This window comes from Corythoichthys intestinalis, chromosome 12 (assembly GCF_030265065.1).
Source record: "Corythoichthys intestinalis isolate RoL2023-P3 chromosome 12, ASM3026506v1, whole genome shotgun sequence".
NCBI lineage: Eukaryota > Metazoa > Chordata > Actinopteri > Syngnathiformes > Syngnathidae > Corythoichthys > Corythoichthys intestinalis.
Genome location: NC_080406.1, coordinates 19,082,964 through 19,107,305, shown reverse-complemented (window position 1 = coordinate 19,107,305; position 24,342 = coordinate 19,082,964). Strand labels below are relative to the sequence as shown.

Sequence of the window (24,342 nt, the reverse complement as noted above, 5' to 3'; positions counted from 1 at the left end):
TGTTGTTTTGGGGTTGCTTTGCTGCTTCTGGCACTGGACTGCTTGACCGTGTGCATGGCATTATGAAGTCTGAAGACTACCAACAAATTTTGCAGCATAACGTAGGGCCCAGTGTGAGAAAGCTGGGTCTCCTTCAGAGGTCATGGGTCTTCCAGCAGGACAATGACCCAAAACACACTTCATAAAGCAGTAGAAAATGGTTTGAGAGAAAGCACTGGAGACTTCTAAAGTGGCCGGCAATGAGTCCAGACCTGAATCCCATAGAACACCTGTGGAGAGATCTGAAAATGGCAGTTTGGAGAAGGCACCCTTCAAATCTCAGAGACCTGGAGCAGTTAGCCAAAGAAGAATGGTCTAAAATCCCAGCAGAGCATTGTAACAAACTCCATGATGGATACCGGAAGCATTTGTTCGCAGTTAGTTTGTCTAAAGGTTGTGCTACCAAGTATTAGACTGAGGGTGCCAATACTTTTTTCCGGCTCATTTCTAGAGTTTTGTGATATATATATATATTTTTTTTTTCATTCTCTTTTGTGTTTTTTCTTTTCAAACAAAATAAATGAAGATATTGCTACCAAAGTATTTGTAATTGCAATCATTCTCTGGGAGAAACTGAGCATTATCTGACAGAATGGCAGGAGTGCCAGTACTTTTGGCCAGCACTGTAAATGAATAAAACCAAATGAATTGCAAACTGCAAACAAAAAGTCACCGAAAGTTACAAAGAATCTAGTAACAATAATATGAGACGTTCGATTTTTTAAAATCATTTTGAGAATGCATAGAAATGTAAAAAAGTCAAATTCATCGAGGATTTAAAAAGTTGGACTGAGGGTTTCTTCAGATTTTTCTATTTTAAAAAAAGAGCAATTCCAGTAATTCATCTCGAGATATTTCTTATAGAAAAACGTTACATTCTTATGAATGCTCCGGTAATATCTGTGTGAGTGCATCTTTAATTTTTCCACTTGTTATATATGTTTGTTCACTTAATAAAGTTTACAAGCTCTATAACTTCCAATGGAGAAAATGTTTGAAAAAGTGGTGTCATAGCCTGCTGTGTGCCAAGAGATAAACTTCCTGCAAAGTGTGCAGCCCCCCCCATAGCCCCTCCCTTCACCCCCATGTGGCGTTGTGTTGTCAGCACCGCCGGCGCTGAGTGAGCGCTCGGCGTTTATCGGTCCGCGGGGAGCCGCCTGTCATTGCCGGATTCCTGCCAGTGAAGTATCGCGCTGCGCCCCTGCCGCTCGCACAATTGCCGCTTCTCGTACACGACGCGGACGGGACGTCCTTCTCGCCTGTGCACGTGGCTCTTGTCGTCATCATCGACATCATTCATTATCGTGATCATCATCACCATTATCATAATCACCTTCATTATCGTCGTCACATATCAAATAAACCATCAATCCCTACTTGAATATGGAAGAATAAATTTGAGAGGTGGCAAAAAAATATATATTTTGAGAGAGGTCAGATTTTAAATGTATGATTATTGTTTATGTATTTATTTTTGGTATAAATTGTAGATTTGGACTACAAATGAAATTATTAAATATACTATATTTTGAAGGTACAGTATATTTCAACAGAAACATTTTAAAGTCTAAAATGTATTTTTTTACTTATGTGAAATGTATTTTTTTTTAAAGGGACTTGTAAATAGATGATTCAGAAAAAGCTTTTTTAAAACTAAAAAAAAAATTTTTTTTTCAAATAATGTAGATTTATCTTGTTGAAAAAAAACTTGTAGAGAATTGCAACGTAAACATTTCTTTTTTAGTCATATTTTCACACGTTTTTGATAACAAATAAGATACTTTAAAAAGTATCAAAATATTATTGTGTAGTTATAAATAAATGTATTTCATTAAATAAGATAACAAAACATTTTGTCTTCTACATTTTGTGGACTTTTAAAAATATAAAAATTAATAAAACATTTATTTAAAAAGTGGTTTAGGATTTCAATATAAATCACTCAAACCTTGTCATTCGCAGTCCTTGTGGGGTTTCACTGTATTTTGACACAAGCAGTGCTATGCATAAGACAGAACAAATCATGGCACCAGGCACATTTCATTGGAACAAATAAATAAAGAGCACACACTTTTTCTTGACAGTTGTTTATTATGTAAATAATAACACATCCTTTTCGTCCGGCAAAGGCAACAGTAAAGGTCAAGGTGAGGGTTAGGAAAATTATCACATCAATAAATGATGGTAACCGAATACTTTGAAAGGTACTTTGATTTCGCTTTCAAAATATCCCGCTCACCAAACAATCCATGTTAAAATAAAAACACAAAAAAGTTCTCTGGCTTCTTTGAAAACCTTTTTCACATCATTGTTTCTCTACAGTATTATTTTCTTTATCCAAAGTGCAAACATGCTGTAACACCTAAAGCTTTTTCATATTACTTTCATATGTTTTATACTACATGACGGCACCCTCCATTATGGCTTATTTTGAGGGAGGGGGGCTCCTTAGTTCCTGAGCCTCTTGTAGAAGACAGCGGCCACGCAGAAAGCGGCCATGCAGGCGAACGCTAGGACCCCGACGGCCACGCCGAGCCCTACTGAGGAGTCGTCGCTCGGGCCGTCCTGCAGGGTCTCCTCCTTGGACGCGCCGAGCTCGGTCTTAGTGATGACTAACGGGGAGGTGATGGTGTATGGCTCGGTGATGTCTACCAGGTCCCTCTTCCTTCGGCGGTTGTTGCACTGCTTGAAGGTGGCGCAGGTGCTGGTCTCGCACAGCCGGGTGATGCAATGGAGGTAGTACGTGGACACCGTCTGGTTTTGCTGCTCGATGAACCGGAAGGCCGGGAAATAGAAGCGGGCGCTCTGGCTTTCGCCATTTTCAACCATCGTGGTGAGCTGATCCTGGGAGCACGGCACGAAGAGGTTGAAGAAGCTCGAGTTGGTCGGTAGAGCCGAGACGGACGCGTAGCAACGGTCGAGCAGGACGTGGTACTGGCCCGTCAGGTTGGTTGCTTTCACCTCCACGTAAATGTCAGTCCGGAGCTCCAGACCCAGTTCGGGGATCACCAGGGGCTCGAGAAAGTTGGCGTCTCGGAACAGCTCCATTGTCAGTGTGCTGAGGAAGCTGCCGTTGTTGTCCTTGATGGCGATGGAAGACGCCGACACGTCGATCTGCGTGTTGTTAAGGAGGTACTCTAAGGGATACGCGCAAGAGTAGTAGTATTTGAGCTCGGCGTTGTAGGTGATGGTCCCGCTGGTAGGGTCCATGGAGCGCACGATGCCGCTGACGTTCACCGTCTGGATATTGGAGAAGTCGGAGAAAACACCTGTGCCGGGCGCACTGGTGGTGAGGAAGGTGCTGCCGCAGCCGTACGTATTGTTGAGGGGGAAGGTGAAGCGAGCTACCGGCGGCGACACTGTCTCGTCCAAAGTTGCGCGGCATTCTGAGCCCAAGATGTGGTTGAGAATCAGATGGGTGTCGTTGTAGCCCGTGTAGATGACCGGGCAGATCTGGATGGCCAGGCCGATGGAGGTAGTGCCGCACTCCACAGAAATATCGTCCATCTGTGGACGCCGGGCATCACTGCCGCATTCTATTAAAGACAGCGAACTACTTCTCGCTATAATGCACACAAACGTTAAAAGGATCTTCATTGTAGCGCTTCAGCTTTGCTTTGAAGGTGGGATCCTCGCACAGGTGAAGAATTGGACTGATGAAACACGTGCGGAGCCAATTGGATAAATGTGTTTGAGTTACATTCAAGGGTCTTTATAGGCAAGTGTCTTCAGGGATTGGACAAAAATAAGGTCAAAGCCATATTGCTATTTGTGAAGGAGTGCATTGTGTTCAGCAGCTGAGCTCCGGTGTGGACCACAGCCTCGGGGCGACCTCCTGAAATCTGACGCATTTGGGCTGTCTAGAAATACAGAAGCCACACAGAGCTTGAAGATTCTGTTTCCGAGGGTTGATTCTGGAGTCCAGAGTACAATGCTGAAGACGACTTTCTATCCGCAGGCTTCATCCATGACCCACTTTGTATGACCTATTAAACAATGGACATAGAATACACCTTTTCTACTGACTTCAAACTATGCCTAAGTGCACCCAACTTCAATATTGTCACTCAAATGTTGTTTGCAACGCAACTTTTAAGTACTAGTGACAACAATGGTGAACTTACTGTTCAGTTCCAGGCATTGGTCTTTGGGACTTGTCATTTCTTAACTTAAAGATCTAAATGTTCCCGAATTTGGTGAAAATTACTACCTTCATTGGCTCCAGAGAAATACGATGCCAGGAAGCGTTTTTTGATCATTTTTGAGAAATACGATGCCGGGAAGTGTTTTTTGATCATTTTTGAAATTTTGAAAAAAATGCGTGCAAAAATGCCAAAAATTGACTATCCCCAAAAGTACACTTTCTTGGCATATTTGGGCTGTGCCGAGAGTCCTGACAGATTTTCGGAACGTTTCCCGGCACTCACTGGCCCCAAAGGGTTTTTTGACCGTTTTTGAAATTTTGAAAGAAAGTCAAAAAATGCGTAGCTCAAAATTGACTCCCTCCAAAAGTACACTGTTTGACATATTTGGGGTGTGCCAAGAGGCCTGATGAGTTTTTGGAACATTTCCCGGCGCTCACTGGCGCCAAAGTGTTTTTTGACCGTTTTTGAAATGTTGAAAAAATGCGTAAGCCCCGGTCCTTACAAAAAAGTCAAAAATTGACTCCCCCCAAAAGTAAACTTAAGTCCTGACGAGTTTTTGGAATGTTTCCCGGCGCTTGCTGGCACCAAAGTGTTTTTTGACCGTTTTTGAAATTTTGAAAAAAATGCATAAGCCCTTATCAAGAAAGTCAAAAATTGACTCCCTCCAAAAGAACACTGTTTGGCATATTTGGGGTGTGCCAAGAGGCCTGACGGGTTTTAGGAACGTTTCCCAGCGCTCGCTGGCCTCAAAGTGTTTTTTGACTGTCTTTGAAATTTTGAAAAAATGCGTAAGCCCCGGTCCTTACAAAAAAGTAAAAAATTCCCCCCCCCCCAAAAGTACACTTTAGTCCTGACGAATTTTTGAAACATTTCCCGGCGCTCGCTGGCCCCAAAGTGTTTTTTGACCGTTTTTGAAATTTTGAAAAAAAGTCAAAAATATGAAGTCAAAAATTGACTGCCCCCATAAGTACACTTTTTTGGCATATTTTGGCTATGCCAAGAGTCCTGATGGGTTTTTGGAACGTTTACCGGCGCTCGCTGGCCCCAAAGTGTTTTTTGACCATTTTTGAAATTATGAAAAAAATCCGTAAGCCCTTACAAAAAAGTCAAAAAGTGACTGCCCCCCAAAAGTACACTTTTTTGGCATATTTTGGCTTTGCCAAGAGTCCTGATGGGTTTTTGGAACGTTTACCGGCGCTCACTGGCCCCAAAGTGTTTTTTGACTGTTTTTGAAATTATGAAAAAAATGCGTAAGCCGTACAAAAAAGTAAAAAAATGACTGCCCCTAAAAGTACACTTTTTTGGCATATTTGGGCTGTACCAAGAGTCCTGACGGGTTTTTGGAACGTTTTCTGGTGCTCGCTGGCCCCACAGTGATTTTTGACCGTTTTTGAAATTTTGAAAAAATGCGTAAGCCCTTACAAAAAAGTCAAAAATTGACTCCCCCCAAAAGTACACATTTTTTGGCATATTTGGGCTGTGCCGAGAGTCCTGATGGGTTTTTGGAACGTTTCCCGGCGCTCACTGGCCCCAAAGTGTTTTTTGACCATTTTTGAAATTTTGAAAAAATGCGTAAGCCCCGTCCTTAGAAAAAAGTCAAAAATTGACTCCCTCTAAAATGAAACTTTTTGGGCATATTTGGGCTGTCCCAAGAGGCCCGACGGGTTTTGGGAACATTTCCTGGCGCTTGCTGACCCCAAAGTGGTTTTTTGACCGTTTTTGAAATTTTGAAAAAAATGCGTAAGCCCTTCCAAAAAAGTAACAAATTGTCTCCCCCGAAAAGTACACTTTTTTGGCATATTTGAGCTGTGCCAAGAGACCTGGTGGGTTTTTGGAACATTTGTCGGCGCTCACTGGCCCCACAGTGTTTTTTGACCGTTTTTGAAATTTTGAAAAAATGGGTAAGCATGTATCCTCAAAACGTCAATTTTTGGTTCTTTTGGTAAGGTTTCAAAAATGATCAAAAAACACTTTTGGGTCAGTGACGGTCAAGGTGAGCCTACTCTACTCGCAACTCCTCGGCCTTGCACACCAGCTCAGCGTCTTTACCTGCCAAGTAGAAGACTTTGCTCATCCCTATTCTTTTGGGTTGTGGTCAGCCAAACCACATGGGTGCAGGTCCGGCCATCAGGCGCTGGCCTTCGAGACCTGCTTATGTTTTTGTCTCGAAATGGTTTCCCCGATGACCCACTTCCAGGTGCAGAAAAATAGTCAAATATTTGCATTCGGCATAGGGAGTTTGGTTCCTTTTGCCAAGGGTAACCTGACCAGGGGCAGAATACCCCAGTCAGTTTAGCTCATTAGATTGTCGGGAAATAAAAATTCCCCCTCCTTTACATTTTAATAGTCAAATTTTGACCTAGTGCCGACATAATCTTCATTTTGTACTATCACAATGTGTTTGGGTCGCTGCTGCGCCCCACGGCGCCTTTGACCCGGTTCACACCAGATAAAATGTCATCTTTTGTAAAGCCAGCATTCCTCATCACCTTATTATAAAACCATAAAATGTCACATATGAAATAAGAAAGAAAGACCCACGGGTGTTTTTGGATCCAATGAGGAAGTGGGAGCAAAAATGTCACAATCTATTGCAAGTATACTTGTGTGTATGGGAATGCAATTGGCCTTATAAGAACAGTCAAAGATACAAGCAAAGGGATCATTGCAGTACATTTTTTTTTCTGTGCTACCCTTGTGTTTCATCAAAAAAATTCAAAATCATTTTTTATCTAAGTAATAACTTTAATATCCTGCAATATTCTTTTTCATCTACAGAAAATAACACCCTATTTTCTTTTTTCCTCTCTAATTATGCCCTTTTAGACAGAAAAAATGTTTCATTTGACTACATGTGTACTGTTATATAAATCTAATTGATTAAAAAAAAAATAAATAAATAAATAAACACTATTTTAACCTCCCATTTTTCCTTAAATTTGTTTTTCAAAAATGCCAATTTACTAAAGCAGAATTTGCAGCTTTACTTTTACAAATTGGTTAAATAACCCTGTAATTTAGGAATATGACGTTACTATTCCCATAAAATGTAACTTCAGTCTTGGGGGGGGGGGGGGGTGGGGGGTTAGAAATCGAGGGCGTATTCACACCTTCCCTGTTGGGTCTGGACCAGACCAAAAATTTTTTGGGTGCGCACCTTCGGCCGGACAAAAGTATTGGCACTCTCAGCCTAATACTTGGTAGCACAACCGTTAGACAAAATGTGAACAACCGCTTCCGGTATGCATCAATGAGTTTCTTACAATGCTCTGCTGGAATTTTAGACCATTCGTCTTTGGCCAACTGCTCCAGGTCTCTGAGATTTGAAGGGGGTGCCTTCTCCAAACTGTCATTTTCAGATCTCTCCACAGGTGTTCTATGGGATTCAGGTCTGGACTCATTACTGGCCACTTGAGAAATCTCCAGTGCATTCTCTCAAACCATTTTCTGTTGCTTTTTGAAATGTGTTTTGGGTCATTGTCCTGCTGGAAGACCCATGACCTCTGAGGAAGACCCAGCTTTCTCAAATTGGGCCCAGCATTATGCTGCAAAATTTGTTGGTAATCTTCAGACTTCATAATGCCATGCACACGGTCAAGCAGTCCTGTGCCAGAGGAAGCAAAGCAACCCCAAAATATCAGGGAACCTCTGCCATGTTTGACATTGGGAACCGTGTTCTTTTCTTTGAAGGCCTCGTTTTTTTCCTGTAAACTCTATGTTGATGCCTTTTCCCAAAAGTTTTTGGGCTTTCTCAGGTAAGTTTTGGCAAACTCCAGCCAGGCTTTTTTATGTCTCTGGGTCAGAAGTGGGGTCTTCCTGGATATCCTACCATAAAGTCCCTCTTCATTCAAACGCCAACAGGAAGTACGGGTTGACACTTTTGTGCCCTCGGACTGCAGGACAGCTTGAACTTGTTTGAATATGAGTCAAAATTCTTTATCCACCATCCGCACAATCTTTCGTTGAAATCTCTCATCAATTTTTCTTTTCCGTCCACATCTAGGGAGGTTAGCCACAGTGCCGGGGGCTTTACACTTATTGATGACACTGCACGCGGTAGACAGGGGAACATTCAGTCAACTTTAATCCATTTTACCTGGCTGCAAGTGTGATTTAGTCATTGCCACCACCTGTTATGTGCCACAGGTAAGTAACAGGTGCTGTTTAATCATACCTGTCAACCCGAGGCCGCTGGCAATCTTACAAATAGTGACGTATGCCCTTATTAAGTCGTGACTAATCTTACAACGTTCTATATAGCGTGCAATATGAAACAAAAATAAAACTCAATTTTTAAAATAATATGAATTTATTGGTAATATTGTCACATATAACCTGGTGAAATCAAAGAATGATCAATATTTTCAGCTACATCATGATTACTAAAGTTCAACAGTGACTTTTGTCATAATTGTATGTAGCACTTTTGGCAATTTCTATCATGTCTTGATGGCTGCACTTCATGGCACTTCAGCTTGCAATTCAGTTTGACTTGAAGGTAGTTCGTGAGTGTGTCCAATTATAAATTAAAAAGGTCAATTGATAAAATTAACTTACCGATGCAATCTTTGAGTCAGGGAACATTTCTTTTGCTAATTCTGAGAAGTGATCAGCATTAGTTGCAGGCAAACTGTGTTCGGCAACAAATTGGCAGAAGGAAATCTCCGCTTTCGTCACTTTTCAAACTGCAGACTTCATCTTTATCACCAGTGTTGTTCATCTTACTTTTAAAAAGTAATTAATTAGTTACAAATTATTTCTCACAAAAACTAATTTAGTTAGTAACTGAGTTACCTGAAGGTAAGAACAATTAGTTACTTGGCCAAGTAACTGGTGTTACCTTTCATGTTTTTTTTCATTAAAAAAAAACAAAAACAAAAAAACATAGTAACCTTTGCTATGTTTGGAAATCATTTAATGTTGTGAATCAACTGTTAAAGTTGTTAAAATTGCTACCGTTTTTGCATTAGTTCCCTTCTGTCTACTTTCGACATGTGAAAGTTTTAGAACTGTTTCATTATTTAAAGATAGATTCAAGTCAAGATTTTGCAGATTTAGGAGTATTTTAGATAAAAAGTTACTTAAGTTCACTAGGAAGGTTCACTACAACAGAGCCTTTCCGAGAAGTCTACTGCTTCAAAATGGCGGCTGTTTATTAATGCCGCCGTCTGCCATTTCGCATGTAGCTCTATAAGCATTTGATATCTATGGGTAGATTGTAGGCTGTCTGCTACAGTGAAGAAATATTGGCGCCACCTAGCCTAGCATCGAGTTTGCTTCGGCGTCACAACATTCTGCTCTCACAGTGTCGCTGACTTTTCTAGCGTCACTCAACCAACGTAGTAACGCATCGTAACGCATCGTAACGCACATTGTCTCGTTGCCAAAACAGTGACAAAATTCGAACGGAGAAAAAAAAAACGTAATGCACGAAAAACGTACAGATTTTAAACGTATATTATATATATATATATATATATATATATATATATATATATATATATATATATATATTAGGCCTGAACGATATTAGAAAAAACTATTGCTGCGATTTTTGTGATCTTACATTGCGATATTAAAAAATATCCTCAAGATGGCATTTACATTATTAACATTCTTTCTATGAGAGGGATCCACGGATAGAAAGACTTGTAATTCTTAAAGGATAAATGTGACTTTGTATATTGTGACTAAATATTGACATCTAGTGTATTTGTTGAGCTTTCAGTAAATGATACTGTAGCCATTTAACTGTTCTGCCCGAATGCATGATGGGAAGTACAACCATGACTGTACGTAGTGGTACCAATTGATATATCTTCTCTGCGTTAAGAAAAAGATCAATTACTACATTTCTTCCCCACATTGCTTCCCACGATATTTCTAATCGTAGGGAGAGGAATTGTAAGGCTTTAGCCATTTAAAAAAAGGCTCCAAAGGCTGCCAAAATTCACTCTACTCATTTTACGCTGCCTTTTAGCTCTATATATAGGTAAAACGGCACCATTACAGATGGAACGCGACAATGCGTGAGAGGGTCGTGCAGCGCATGCGTTAATTGCGTTAAATATCTTAACGTGATACATTTTTTAAAAATTAATTACCGCCGTTAACGGGATACATTTGATAACCCTACCTTAAGCCTAAACTAAAGACTCTGGATGAGTGTAACATATTATGTCTGTAATGTTAAATACAATTAGAAAACGGTTTAATTAAAAATATATATATTAAAAAAAGACATGTACGATATTTTTTTGCCGATTCCGATACTTTGAAAATGACGTGATCGGACCCGATCGATCGGCATCCCGATCTAATATATACGACATCTCTAATATAGATATATATATATATACATATATACATATATATTCATTCATTCATTTTCCATGCCGCTGTTTCCTCACGAGGGTCGCGGAGGTGCTGGAGCCTATCCCAGCTAACTATGGGCAGTAGGCAGGGGACACTCTGAACTGGTTGCCAGCCAATCACAGGGCACAAGGAGACATACAACCATTCACGCACACACTCATACCTACGGACAATTTAGAGTGTTCAATCAGCCTACCATGCATGTTTTTGGGATGTGGGAGGAAACCGGAGTCCCCGGAGGAAACCCACGCAGGCACGGGGAGAACATGCAAACTCCACACAGGATGGCCGAAGCCCGGGATTGAACCCTTGATCTCAGAACTGTGAGGCAGACGTGCTAACCACTCAGCCACCGTGCCGCCGCTACATATATATAGATACTTTTTTTTTTTGTAACTTTTTCTGGAACTCTACGGTGTTCTAACCCTAACCCTGTCCTTACCCTGGTAAAAATCTGAAATCATTTTAAAACAAAAAGCCTGAAATACCCTGATAAAAAAATTAACATAATTTTAATAAAATTACTGTAGGCTATAGGTTTTTCTGCACATCTGTCTTTATCTTTAAAAATGATTCTTTTACTCATTATAAACCTTTTCATCTATAGAAAAACAAAGATAACAAATATTCAAAATGACAACTGGCAAGGGGGGATAAATGTTTACAAACAACAGAAAGAATGTAAGACAACCATTTAACCATTGAGCCTGTTCATCGGACATTTTCCAAGCTAATCTTATTTTTACACCTCAATTATCCCAACCTGCAATTTTTTTGCGTGAGGCTCCGCATCAAAACAACTTGGCAAAAATACGTCACAACAGGATAATGTGAAATGCGCACGTACGTTTTCCTCAATGTACAAAACCTTTAACACGCACACTCACACAATGTGACACAATAGTTGTGCTATAATGCTGCAGCTCTGATTTACGAGGCATTGAATAGTTGTTAGCAAAGCCTGTAGCTGCCTTTCTCTTTCAAGTCCGACACACGCACATTGACACACACAAAAACACACAGTTGTCCTTTCATGTGTGCACAAGGGCAACTGTCGGGCCCAGCTGTTGAAGCCGATATATTCATCACACACGCAAGCACAAGAACGCAATACTGAGAACAGCTATGATCCTGTGCAAAATCCTCAAGACCTTGCACTAAAAAAATCTCTAAAAATAATTTAGAAAAACAACTTGACATTTCAAGTATTGCTAGAATACAGGCCATTTTTTCTTGGGAAAAATAGTCATGTATTCTTCTTTGTACATTTTTTTCATACAGAATGTATAATAATAGAAAATACTGTATACTAAATGTGGATATATTCCTACATATGCACACACACTCACAGCTCAGCTCAGGTCTCTCGGGTCAGGCTGTAACAGTGATGGATGGGCCGTGTGTGGATGCCGTTGTTATTGTTGTGTGTGTGTGTGTGCACGCATACACCTGCTGTATGGACGGCGAGCTGGGCCAGAGCAGCTGGATGGTCGGATTTAAGCTGCAGCGGGATAGGATCAGGCCACAGCTCATAAAAAAACACACACAACCTTTATGGAGACGGCTCACTACAACAACTGTGTGTACGTGTGTGTGTTTTTCAACTGCACCAAATTAAAGCGCAGCCCAAGGTGTCAGCCCCACGGTTGGATTGAATGCTTCACGCCATACAGTATATATATGTGCAAAGTCTATAAAGGGTTCTCACAGGGACTTGCAGCTGTGTGAAATGAGTGTGCGACTGTTTCATAGCCGAGCGGTCCCGTGTTCGAATCTCGGCCGACCCTTGACCCAAGTGAGGAGAAGCAATCTAGAAAATGAATGGCGTGTACATGTGTTAGTGTAGCTTTACCATTATGTAGGTGGTTATTATTATTTTTCTCATATTAAAATTTCATTTGAGCTGAAGGCTCACCTACTGCTCAACTCTGCAAAATCTATTTGTGGAATCTGGCTGGCCGGAGTTGAGGCTGCCCTGCACATGTAAAAGTCATTAACATTAGAGTGCGTGTGTGTGTGTAGCACGGGTAGTGTACCTGCCCTCCATAGCATCAGCCGACACCCGCCGTGCTGGGGCTCTATCTGTGGTCCACTCCATCATGTTGTGTGAGCGCATGCCTGGGTCGGTGTCAGGGACGGAGCGGGAGATGGATGCCCCCCTTCAAATGTCATGTAAAATTTTCCCCTCCTGTAAAACAGCGACACAAAATATCAGCATTGATGCGTTCAGAGGAGTAACTTCAAAACCTGCTGCATGTCATGTTATAAAGTGAAAAATCATATCATCAGGTTTACCAGCTCATGAGAGCCAAAAAAACGCAGATCCAACGATGTGAGGGGAGGAGTGTTGGCCAATACTTAAACAGTACCAAACCAAGGGAACCCACAATCATTGTAACCAATAAAAAAACAACACTAATGAAACTAACTAACCAACAACAATCACTATACCACCTGATGCCTTAGTGTAGATCACGCTATATATGGGACAGTGGGGCAAATAAGTATTTAGTCAGCCACCAATTGTGCAAGTTCTCTTACTTGAAAAGATTAGAGAGGCCTGTAATTGTCAACATGGGTAAACCTCAACCATGAAAGACAGAATGTGGACAAATCACATTGTTTGATTTTTAAAGAATTTATTTCCAAATTAAAGTGGATAATAAGTATTTGGTCACCTACAAATAAGCAAGATTTCTGGCTGTCAAAGAGGTCTACCTTCTTCTAACGAAGTCTAACGAGGCTCCACTCGTTACCTGTATTAGTGGCACCTGTTTTAACTCATCAGTATAAAAGACACCTGTCCACAAGTTCAGTCAGTCACACTCCAAACTCCACTATGACCAAGACCAAAGAGCTGTCGAAGGATACCAGAGACAACATTGTAGACCTGCACCAGGCTGCGAAGACTGAATCTGCACTAGGTAAAACGCTTGGTGTAAAGAAATCAACTGTGGGAGCAATTATTAGAAAATGGAAGACATACAAGACCACTGATAATCTCCCTCGATCTAGGGCTCCATGCAGGATCTCACACCGTGGCGCCAAAATGATAACAAGAACGCTGAGCAAAAATCCCAGAACCACAAGGGGGGGACCTAGTAAATGACCTACAGAGAGCTGGGACCACAGTGACAAACACTACTATCTGTAACACAATGCGCCGCCAGGGACTCAAATCCTGCACTGCCAGACGTGTCCCTCTGCTGAAGCCAGTACACGTCCAGGCCCGTCTGCGGTTCGCTAGAGAGCATTTGGATGATCCAGAAGAGGACTGAGAGAATGTGTTATGGTCAGATGAAACCAAAATGGAACTTTTTGGTAGAAACACAGGTTCTCGTGTTTGGAGGAGAAAGAATACTGAATTGCATCCGAAGAACACCATACCCACTGTGAAGCATGGTGGTGGAAACATCATGTTTTTCTGCAAAGGGACCAGGATGACTGATCTGTGTAAAGGAAAGAATGAATGGGGCCATGTATCGAGAGATTTTGTGTGAAAATCTCCTTCCATCAGCCAGGGCATTGAAGATGAGACGTGGCTGGGTCTTTCAGCATGACAATGATCCCAAACACACAGCCAGGGCAACAAAGGAGTGGCTTCGTAAGAGGCATTTCAAGGTCCTGGAGTGGCCTAGCCAGTCTCTAGATCTCAACCCCATAGAAAATGTGGAGGGAGTTGAAAGTCCATGTTGCCCAATGACAGCCTCAAAACATCACTGGTCTAGAGGAGATCTGCATGGAGGAATGGGCCAAAATACCAGCAACAGTGTGTGAAAAGCTTGTGTAGAGTTACAGAAAATGTCTGGCCTCCATTATTGCCAACAAAGGGTACATAACAAAGTATTGAGATGAACTTTTGGTATTGACCAAATACTTATTTTTCACCATGATTTGCAAATAAATTCTTTAAAAATCAAACAATGTGATTTTCTGGTTTTTTTTTCCCACATTCTGTCTCTCATGGTTGAGGTTTACCCATGTTGACAATTACTGGCCTCTCTAATATTTTCAAGTGGGAGAACTTGCACAATTAGTGGTTGACTAAATACTTATTTTCCCCATTGGATATTATTTTATTGTGATTGTTAAAGATGTGATCGGACCCGATCACGTCATTTTCAAAGTATCGGAATCGGCAAAAAATTATCGGACATGCTTTTTTTTTATATATATGTATTTTTTTTATTTAAATCATTTTCTAATTGTATATAACGTGACAGACAAAATGTCTGACACCCATCCAGAGTAGTTTTGGCTTAAAGTAGGGCTATCAAATTTATTGTGTTAAATAATTTTTCTTAATTAATCACATTAAATAATTAACGCATGCGCTGCACGACCCACTCACGCATTGTCGCGTTCAATCTTTAAAGGCGCCGTTTTACCAATATATAGAGCTAAACGCAGCGTATAATGAGTAGAGAGAATTTTGACAGCCTTTGGAGCCTTTTTTTATTTGGCTAAAGCCTTACATTCCCTCTCTCAGCAGTTAAAATTAACGTGGGAGGCAATGTGGGGAAGAAAGGTAGTAGTTGATCATTTTCTTAACACCCTATGTTCTTTCCCAACGCAGAGAAGATATATCAATTGGTGCCCCTACGCACAGTCATGGTTGCACTTCCGATCATGTATTTGGGTTGAATGGCTGCAGTATCATTTACTGAAAGCTCAACAAATACACTAGATGGCAATATTTAGTCACAATATACAAAGTCATATTTATACTTTAAGAAATACAAGTCTTTCTATCCATTGATCCCTCTCACAGAAAGAATGTTAATAATTTAAATGCCATCTTGAGGATTTATTGTCATAAATATAGTACTTATGTACTGTATGTTGAATGTATATATTCATCCGAATTTTATTAATTTTTTTCTTAATGCATTGCCAAAATGTATATGATCGGAAAAAAATTATGGGGAATGATTGTAACTGAATCGGGAGCAAAAAAAAAGCAATCGGATCATGAAATATCGGGATCGGCAGATACTCAAACTAAAAAAATCAGGATCGGATCGGGAGCAAAAAAAACATGATCGGAACAACCCTAGGGATTGTAGTTTGCAGTGTTATACATCCTCTAATCAAGTATTTGTCATGTGTTTTCCTCTCGCTATCTGTGCCTAAAGATTTGTCCCGCTCATCCAGCCCATGTCTACTTGTCTTTCAAAGCTATTAACTCAAGGTTAAAACTGGGTAGCCTCTATGATGTCCTGTTTTTACATGGTTCACCTTTGAACCCTAGACATGATGTGTGACAGGTGACTCCGACAGATTGGCTGTTATTGCTTTTTTAAAGTCTTGATGCAAGTAGCACTAAAGAAACGGCCGCCGCTATTTTTGGCTGCTGTTTACATGAAACAGAAAATGTACTGGGCGTCAGATTTGTAAGCAATGTAATATTCATGTAAATTGTAGCAAATGGATGGAAGCTGTCGTTTTTGTTTTTACGTAAGCCTGAGTGACTCAGAAGGCAAAGACTGACGCTTCCACAAATAAAAGACTAAGGCTACGTTCACACTGCAGGTCTTGATGCACAATTCAGATTTTTTTTGTCACATCTTTTTGTCTTTTTGGCGTGCCCGTTCAGACTGTCGTTGTTCATTGAGCCCATTCAAGTATCACACATGCGCACTAATTCGCAGTCCGAGGTGCGCCATGCAAACTGAGCCGCATGCGCAGGAGCATCAAAACAAATGCTGGCTCAACCTCATTCTAGGATGAGCATAATTTGAGTTCTAAAAAGAGGATACAAATAACAGACATAAATAATCCCCATTTAGTCTTATATTCAGAGTTTATATGGATTGTTACACATATACAGAGTTTTCACTGACTCTCAGCCATGTAGGCAATCTTGAAATGTTTCTCATTTGGAGCGCAGAAAAAAAACAAGCATTCTCAGGCTTATCCCCTCATCCCCTATTTAATTTTTTAATGACTGTTGTCAAGCTCACCTCTTCCCTAAAAGCCGCGTTTAAGCAAGGCGCTAATGCTAATGCACAGCTTCATCGCTAACGTAGTGCCCTGTCTCACTCTTTGCTGACGCAATTGCTGCATGAATTCCGATTCGGGGGACTTGACAGTTCAGACTGCAGTCACATTCTAGAAAATGTGCCCTAGATCGGATTTTAAACCCATACAAAAGTGACCTACAGCAGATCGGATTTAAAACAGTCCATTTTATGCGACCTGTTCCGTTTGGACCGTCGAGTTAATGCCTGACTCGAGTTGGAAAAACATGAAAAAATCGGATTTATGCATTAAGACTAAAAACTGAAGTCGCAAACCAACCAACCAACCAACCAACCAACCAACCAACCAACCAACCAACCAACATAAGACACCTAACAAAACGACACACCAACTAACAAAGTGGTACACCCATTAGAGGTGGGAGTCTTGGGGCACCTAACGATTCGATTACGATTATGATTCAGAGGCTACGATTCGATTATAAATCTATTATTGATGCAACCCCCCGCTTTACCTGGTATAATTAAATAATCAGAATTTGGATGTTTGTGACTCGTTCTCGAATCTTCCTCGGCCGAATCGCGAATAATCTAAGAATCGGAAATTTCTCATGCCTCTAACACCTACTTAACCAAACAACCAATTAGAGTAACACACCTATTGACCAAAGAATAAACTAACAGAGCAACCAAATTTACAAATCAACCAGCCAAAATGTCAAATCCTCCAAAGTAACAGACAAACCATTGAAGCAAAGTATCACACAACCAAAAAATTCAGCCAACCCGTATAACAGACCTAACAACCAAAGTAACACACCAAACAATGAATGTAACATGTTAACCACCATAATACTTAAACAAACCCACCCACCAACCAAAGTAATAAAGCAAGCAATTTAACACATCACCAATGAACGACACGACCAACAAAGGTAAGAAACTAATCAAAATAAGAAACCAGCAAACTAACGTAACAAACCAACCACCCTTGCTACTTCCAGCAGCTGTTCCCATGACGACAGCGACTGATTCATAATCGTTTCCCTGCTCTAAATTATACTGTACAAAAAGGAAACGAGCTGCCAGACGGGAAATGAGGACTGAAAAAATTGTCCAAGGTCAATGACTCACTGGACGCCACTCAGGAGAGCCGGAGGGCCCTCTTTACAGGCCTGACTTGCAGCTTGACACGCGGACCGGGCCCGTTGCCGTTGCCCCCCAACAAAGCCAGATGTCCGGCAAGGGTGACGGGAGCCTTTCCATTTGGGAAAGCCATCAAGAGCACTTTACACATCTGACCTTCACTTGTCCGACTGCAGTAAATAAAAAGTCTTCCTGGTCTCTGGATGAGTATCGGAATGCCGCGGGGACGAGGGTGAGATGGCAAAAGACTCCCAGGGAAGAACATCTGGAGGCCAACACATGCCTAATCTGTAATATTCTTAGTACAGTAGAGATTTACAGAGCTCGCCGGTCAAACAAACATTGTCTGGTAGCCCAATAATAATTCAAAGGGTCTTGACATCATCCATATATTGGTATAAAGCCAATCTCAGGGAAATTGCATGGAGCACTCCCCAATAACCTAACCCGTCAGCAGTGTGAAATTAAAACTAAGTGATGAACCAACCAACCAAAGTAAGAAACCAAAGAACTCTACACAACAAAATGTGCATAATAGCGAGAGAACCAATATAACCAACCAAAGTAACACAATACCAAACCAATTATATATTCACTAACGAAGTAAGGAACTAACAACTCACTGACCAACGAAACAAACACACTAATCATCCAACAACTACTAAGAAACTAATAAGCAAGCTAAAACCAAACAAGGGCCCACCAGCTACAATAGAGTAACACATCAACCAACCCGAAAAATAACAAAGGTAAAAGACCAAAACTGAAGTAACAAACCACTTTAATCAATCAATCTCAGTAATGGTGTATTTAGTCATGTTTCAATTTAATCCTCTCCAGGCTGGTTTTTGTCTGTGCCAAATTTAGTTGGACTATTTCGGGTATTGCCTTCAATCCATTCATTACCTCCCCTAAGCATGTGGAACACACTCAACCCACATCCCAGCCTCTCTGGCCTTGTCTGCCTTTGTCAAGGACGACGTGTTGATCCTCCTGAGCCGTGAACAATGTCGTTAATTTTTCCTAGATTTTTCCTTTATTGTTTTCTGTTAAATACAGAACACTGATTCCAACTAGCAACAATGTGACGTGAACAATCCAGCGGTCCATCTACGTAACAGACCTAAAAATGGTAGATGAGCGAGAATAAGGATGTGCGGTGTAACGGGGGGTCTCATCTTGGAGGTCCCCTTCTGCAAAAGAGAGCAGCTTGTTCTGATCCAGGAGCAGCTGTGGAAACACGGCTGATCAGGATTTCCCTCCAAACAGCTGGACAAACAACACACATGCAAAACTAAAGGCACAGAAGCACACAAGTGACGACATTTGCACAACATGGTACAATAGACACTGTGTATGTGTGTGATATATATGAGTGCATCTGAAGTGTGCCTATGTGACAGATGACCACTCATCAGCTATCATTCACACTCTAAGCAGTTCATCGCCGAGTCCATTTCAACCAACCGAAGGACGAGACCGATCGGCTAACCAAAGGCCAACCAGTATTAAAAACTAAATGACCATTTGAACAAAACCAACAAATTGAAGTAAAATAAATAAACAAACAAACTAAATAAAACATGCAATGGCTTGAAGTAACCCAAAAAAATAATAATAATCAAACCGGTTATTGACATATGGTACATGTTGGTACATCTTATATACAGTGGTATGAAAAAGTATATGAACCTTTTGGAATTTCTCACATTTCTGCATTAAATCATCATCAAATGTGAACTGATCTTTGTCAAAACCACCCAGATGAAAAAACAGTGTCTGCTTTAACTAAAACCACCCAAACATTTATAGGTTTTCATTTTTAATGAGGATAGTATGCAAACAATGACAGAAGGGGGAAAATAGGTAAGTGACCCATCACATTCAATATTTTGTGGGCCCCCCTTTGGCAGATCAGTCTGGCACATCGATCAGGACTAATCTTGGCCCATTCTTCTCGACAAAAGTGCTGTAGTTCAGTCAGATTCCTGGGATGTCTGGAATGAATCGCTCTCTTTAGGTCATGCCACAGCATCTCAATGGGGTTCAAGTCTGGACTTTGAATTGGCCATTCCAGAACGTGTATTTTGTTCTTCTGAAGTTGACTTACTTCTGTGTTATGGATCATTGTCTTGTTGCAGTATCCACCCTCTTTTTAGCTTCAACTGCCTGACAGACAGCATCAGATTTTCCTGCAAATCATCCTGATAAACCTTTGAATTCATTTTTCCATAACTGATTGCAAGTTGTCCAGGATCTGAGGCAGCAAAACAGACCCAAATCATGATGCCCTCTGCGGTTAATGTTCCAATTCGAGTAACAAAGCAATACACTCACCAACCAAAAGTAACAAACCAATCAATTAAAGTATAGTTGAGTTGTAGTAGTCTTTGGTTATAAACAAGGAAACAAACCAGTCCACCAAAGTAACAACCCAAAGTAGAACACCAACCATCCAACCAAATTGACAAACCGACCATGAAAGTTTTACAGCCAAGGGCGTAAGTTTGGTCTCAACATTGGAAGGGATGATATAATAACATAACCGGCATGTACACTTTTTGCTGGGGACGGGACATTAATAAGACCAAACAGATCGGGTGAATGGAGGTCAGGGCTACATTTCTCACAAATATAAAGCTTATTAATTGATAGGCTAAATAATCAATGCAAAATACATCTGTATGGACTTATACTATCTTTCATATGTATTGGTTCAGGTGATACACTGTTTCGTTCAAACCTTTGTTTTCAAAAAGTACTAAAGAAACAGTTTGAAAACTTAGACCAGAATAAATGTATGGATGTAATTAGCAAATTTATATTTCAATATTTGAACATAACTCAATATATATTAAAATACACATAAATAAAAACTTGTTAATAATCTCTTAACTATCCAGGAATGCAAAAAAATAAACATTTGTCTTAAGACCACTCAACATTGTTGAGAAATTAATATAACATATATATAATACTAGAGATGTCCCGATCGATCGGGATGCATCGGGTCTGATCACGTCATTTTCAAAGTATCGGAATCGGCAAAAAAATATCGGACATGCCTTTAAAAAAAATTTTTTTAAATTTTTTTTATTAAATTGTTTTCTAATTGTATTTAATGTTACAGACATAATGTGTTACACTCTTCCAGAGTCATTAGTTTAAGCTTAAGGTAGGGTTATCAAATTTATCGCGTTAACGGCGAGAATTAATATTTTTTACATTTATCACGTCACAATATTTAACGCAATTAACGCATGCGCTGCACGACCCACTCACGCATTGTCGCGTTCAATCTATAATGGCACCGTTTTACCCATACACTATATAGAGCTAAAAGGCAGTGTAAAATGAGTAGAGGGAATTTTGACAGCCATTGGAGCCTTTTTTTAAATGGCTAAGGCCTTACAATCCCTCTCCCAATGATTAGAATAATCGTGGGAAGCAATGTGGGGAAGAAAAGGTAGTAGGTGATCTTTTTCTTAACACCCTATGTTGTTTCCCAACGCAGAGAAGATATATCAATTGGTACCACGACGAACAGTCATGGTTGCACTTCCCATCATGCATTTGGGCAGAAGTTAAATGGCTACAGTATCATTTACTGAAAGCTCAACAAATACACTAGATTGCAATATTTAGTCACAATATACAAAGTCACATTTATCCTTTAAGAATTACAAGTCTTTTTATCCGTGGATCCCTCTCACAGAAAGAATGTTAATAATGTAAATGCCATCTTGAGGATTTACTGTCATAATAAACAAATACAGTACTTATGTACTGTATGTTGAATGTATATATTCGTCCGAGTTTTATTCATTTTTTTCTTAATGCATTGCCAAAATGTATATGATCGGGAAAAATTATCGGGAATGATTGGAATTGAATCGGGAGCAAAAAAAAAGCAATCGGATCGGGAAATATCGGGATCGGCAGACACTCAAACTAAAACGATCGGGATCGGATCAGGAGCAAAAAAACATGATCGGAACAGCCCTATATAACACAAATATATAAATTAAATATAACTGAAAAAAAAAAAACTCTTAGTCCGGGAATAACAAAAATAAATAAAAATTCAGCCATCCATCGGGTAAGACACTACTGCTTTTGTCCACAAACACAGCCAAACTCAACAAAAAAATGAAAGCTTCTTTAGGCTGCTTTAAAACCACATAAATAAAATAAAAATGAAAATTGGGGAGAAAGCGATAAACCTCAGTTCACTACATTTCTCACAGTTTAAGTAACGTTAACAGTAAAAAAAATACATACAGGAGGACACTTCTCTCTAAGCAGTTAAATTTTACTTAAATATTGCAGGTTAGCAAACTCACACAGTTTAATGTTATGCTAACGCTGATACAGGTCAGACTTTCAGTAGCAAAATTAGTGGTGTGGTCCCCATATCCATAAGATTAACGTCTTTTAGATTAAACACAGTGGCTGCAGCTGGCTGAAAAAAAACCTTCTAATATCCCTCCTCTTCGAAGGGGGCGGAGGAGGCGGCATGGGGCTGGGGCTGTGAGTGCGTGTTTGTGTGTGTGTGTGTGTGGGGGGGGGGGGGGGGTCCAAGTCATCACCCAATTAAACGTGCATTTGAGGGGAAAAATGGACTGGCACACTCAGCATTGAAAAAGGATAAATGTAAGTCTGAACATAATGAAAATAATTCACTTAATAATAGTAGGGTCATTTCTATCCTTACAACACATAGGGAGACAATCTAAATTACCTTTATAACTGAAGTCATTATATAATGCAAATAAGGTTGCTCAAAAGTTGCTGGGGACAATTTGAGCATCCTGAAAAGTTGGTTAGGTCATGTCCCTACCCTCCCTATGCAAACCTACGCCCTTGATTACACCGACCAAAATAACACACCAAACAATAAATTAAATTCCCAAATAAGCAAAGTGTGGCAACAGCTACAAGCAATACAGTAGACTGTGACACGTGATTTGCTCCATAATGTTTTGGAAGTCACCAATCACAAATGGGGAGCCAACAGTTTCATTTAAGCCGCCCAGAGTGCGGTATTACAGACAATTGCCAATTAGAAATCCAGTCGATTTTGACACACGGTCTTTCCGCAATGTCGTGTGTGCGCGCGAGACCGCAGATCAGCAAGGTGCTGAAAACTCTCGGCTTCACACACTCGCACCGAAACACAAAGCCTGTTGTAATGAACACATTAGCATGCATCAGCTATGCCTCACTGGCTATTTATAGGCCTCTTTCATGTGTGTGTGTGTCTGTCAGTGTGCGAGTTGCATATTTGGCGTGCATGACCACAACTAAAACCACACGCTCGTCTTACAAGGTACGACAAGGTTGGTGAGCTTTTGGGAAGAATTACGTACTCACTCATCTAAGGGGAAAAAATGTGGGTGTGTGTTTGTGTGGCCTAAATGGTCACCAAGAGAACAGATGCCAGTTCCCCAGCACACAACAATTAATCAATTTCTGACTGATTGCTAAAAAAAAAAAAAAAAAAAAAAAAAAAAAAAAAAAAAAAAAAAAAAAAAAAACATGTATTATTAGATATATATTATTTTAATAATTAATTAAATTCAATAGATAAATGTACAGAAAAATATGTGCATGGATAAAGCAGTAAAATAACTACAATTGAATTTTTATGAAAGAAAATAAAAATAACACATCATCATCACATTACTCAATTTTAAGTGGCGATATAATAGAGGTGCTCATATGTTATGATATTTTAATTCAATATCTACTAAGTATAATTATATACAATAAGAAAAACGATGATTGGGATATTAGTACATTAATGTACAATACGTTAGTACATAAATATACAATACTAGACTCATAACTACAACAGTTTAAAACCAAATCTAATTTTACTAAATCCAATTTATGTAATTGTGCAAAAAAGAATTATTTTAATGCACACAATAATTTAGTTGTAATAATGAAAGGTATTGTCAAAGCACCCCAGTAATTTTGAGTTACTCTAATTATTTTTGTTCATGCTTTATTGTTCAATAGAAATAGTAAACATTAAAGTTAGAATAGTTACTAAATAATGTTTTTTTGCTTTTGGTGCATTTATTAAAAAATAATAATTCATTCATTTTAGCCAGTAGTATGATTTTTATTTTTTCTTTAGATGTGTTTTCTATTAAAATGTTGAAGACCTGTAAGTTTATTAAAATATTTAAAAGTACACCAATATTTAAAGTATTTAAAAAATATTCATTGGTTAAAAAATATTGTCAAGTTAGATTTTTTTTTTTTTTTTTTTTTTTTTAAATAGACATTTTTTTTTCTTTTTTATGATTTTGTCAGCAAGAAACTCCCAGGAGTTGGACACTTAAAATCATGAGAGCAAACATCCGTTCTAACAAATTTTGAACTAACAATCAGAATAGTGGCTTGCTGTCCTAGATTACAGGGAGAGAGAAAAAGTATAATCAGGTCATCTGTCGTCAACATTTGCGGTAATCCTTGGTCTTGTTTCTCTCCGAGTGAGCAACTTTGCGGATTCAAGCTCAGCTGGTCGCTCATGTCTGTCAATGCAGCTTTTACCATCCAACTCCCCCACCAGCCCCCATCCTGCGCGTGTGTATGTGCGCGACCTTGAAACTAATGCTTGAACATTACACCCAACACCTTGCCAC

General features: G+C 39.8%; 1 protein-coding gene across 1 annotated transcript; it reads right to left on the bottom strand.

Moving 5' to 3' along the window:
• Positions 1-2,487: 2,487 nt before the first annotated feature.
• LOC130927009 (zona pellucida-like domain-containing protein 1) lies at positions 2,488-3,636 on the bottom strand. The gene has a single exon (XM_057852448.1). The coding sequence runs from the start codon at positions 3,634-3,636 to the stop codon at positions 2,488-2,490; it is 1,149 nt and encodes a 382-aa protein (XP_057708431.1).
• Between the last annotated feature and the right edge of the window lie 20,706 nt (positions 3,637-24,342).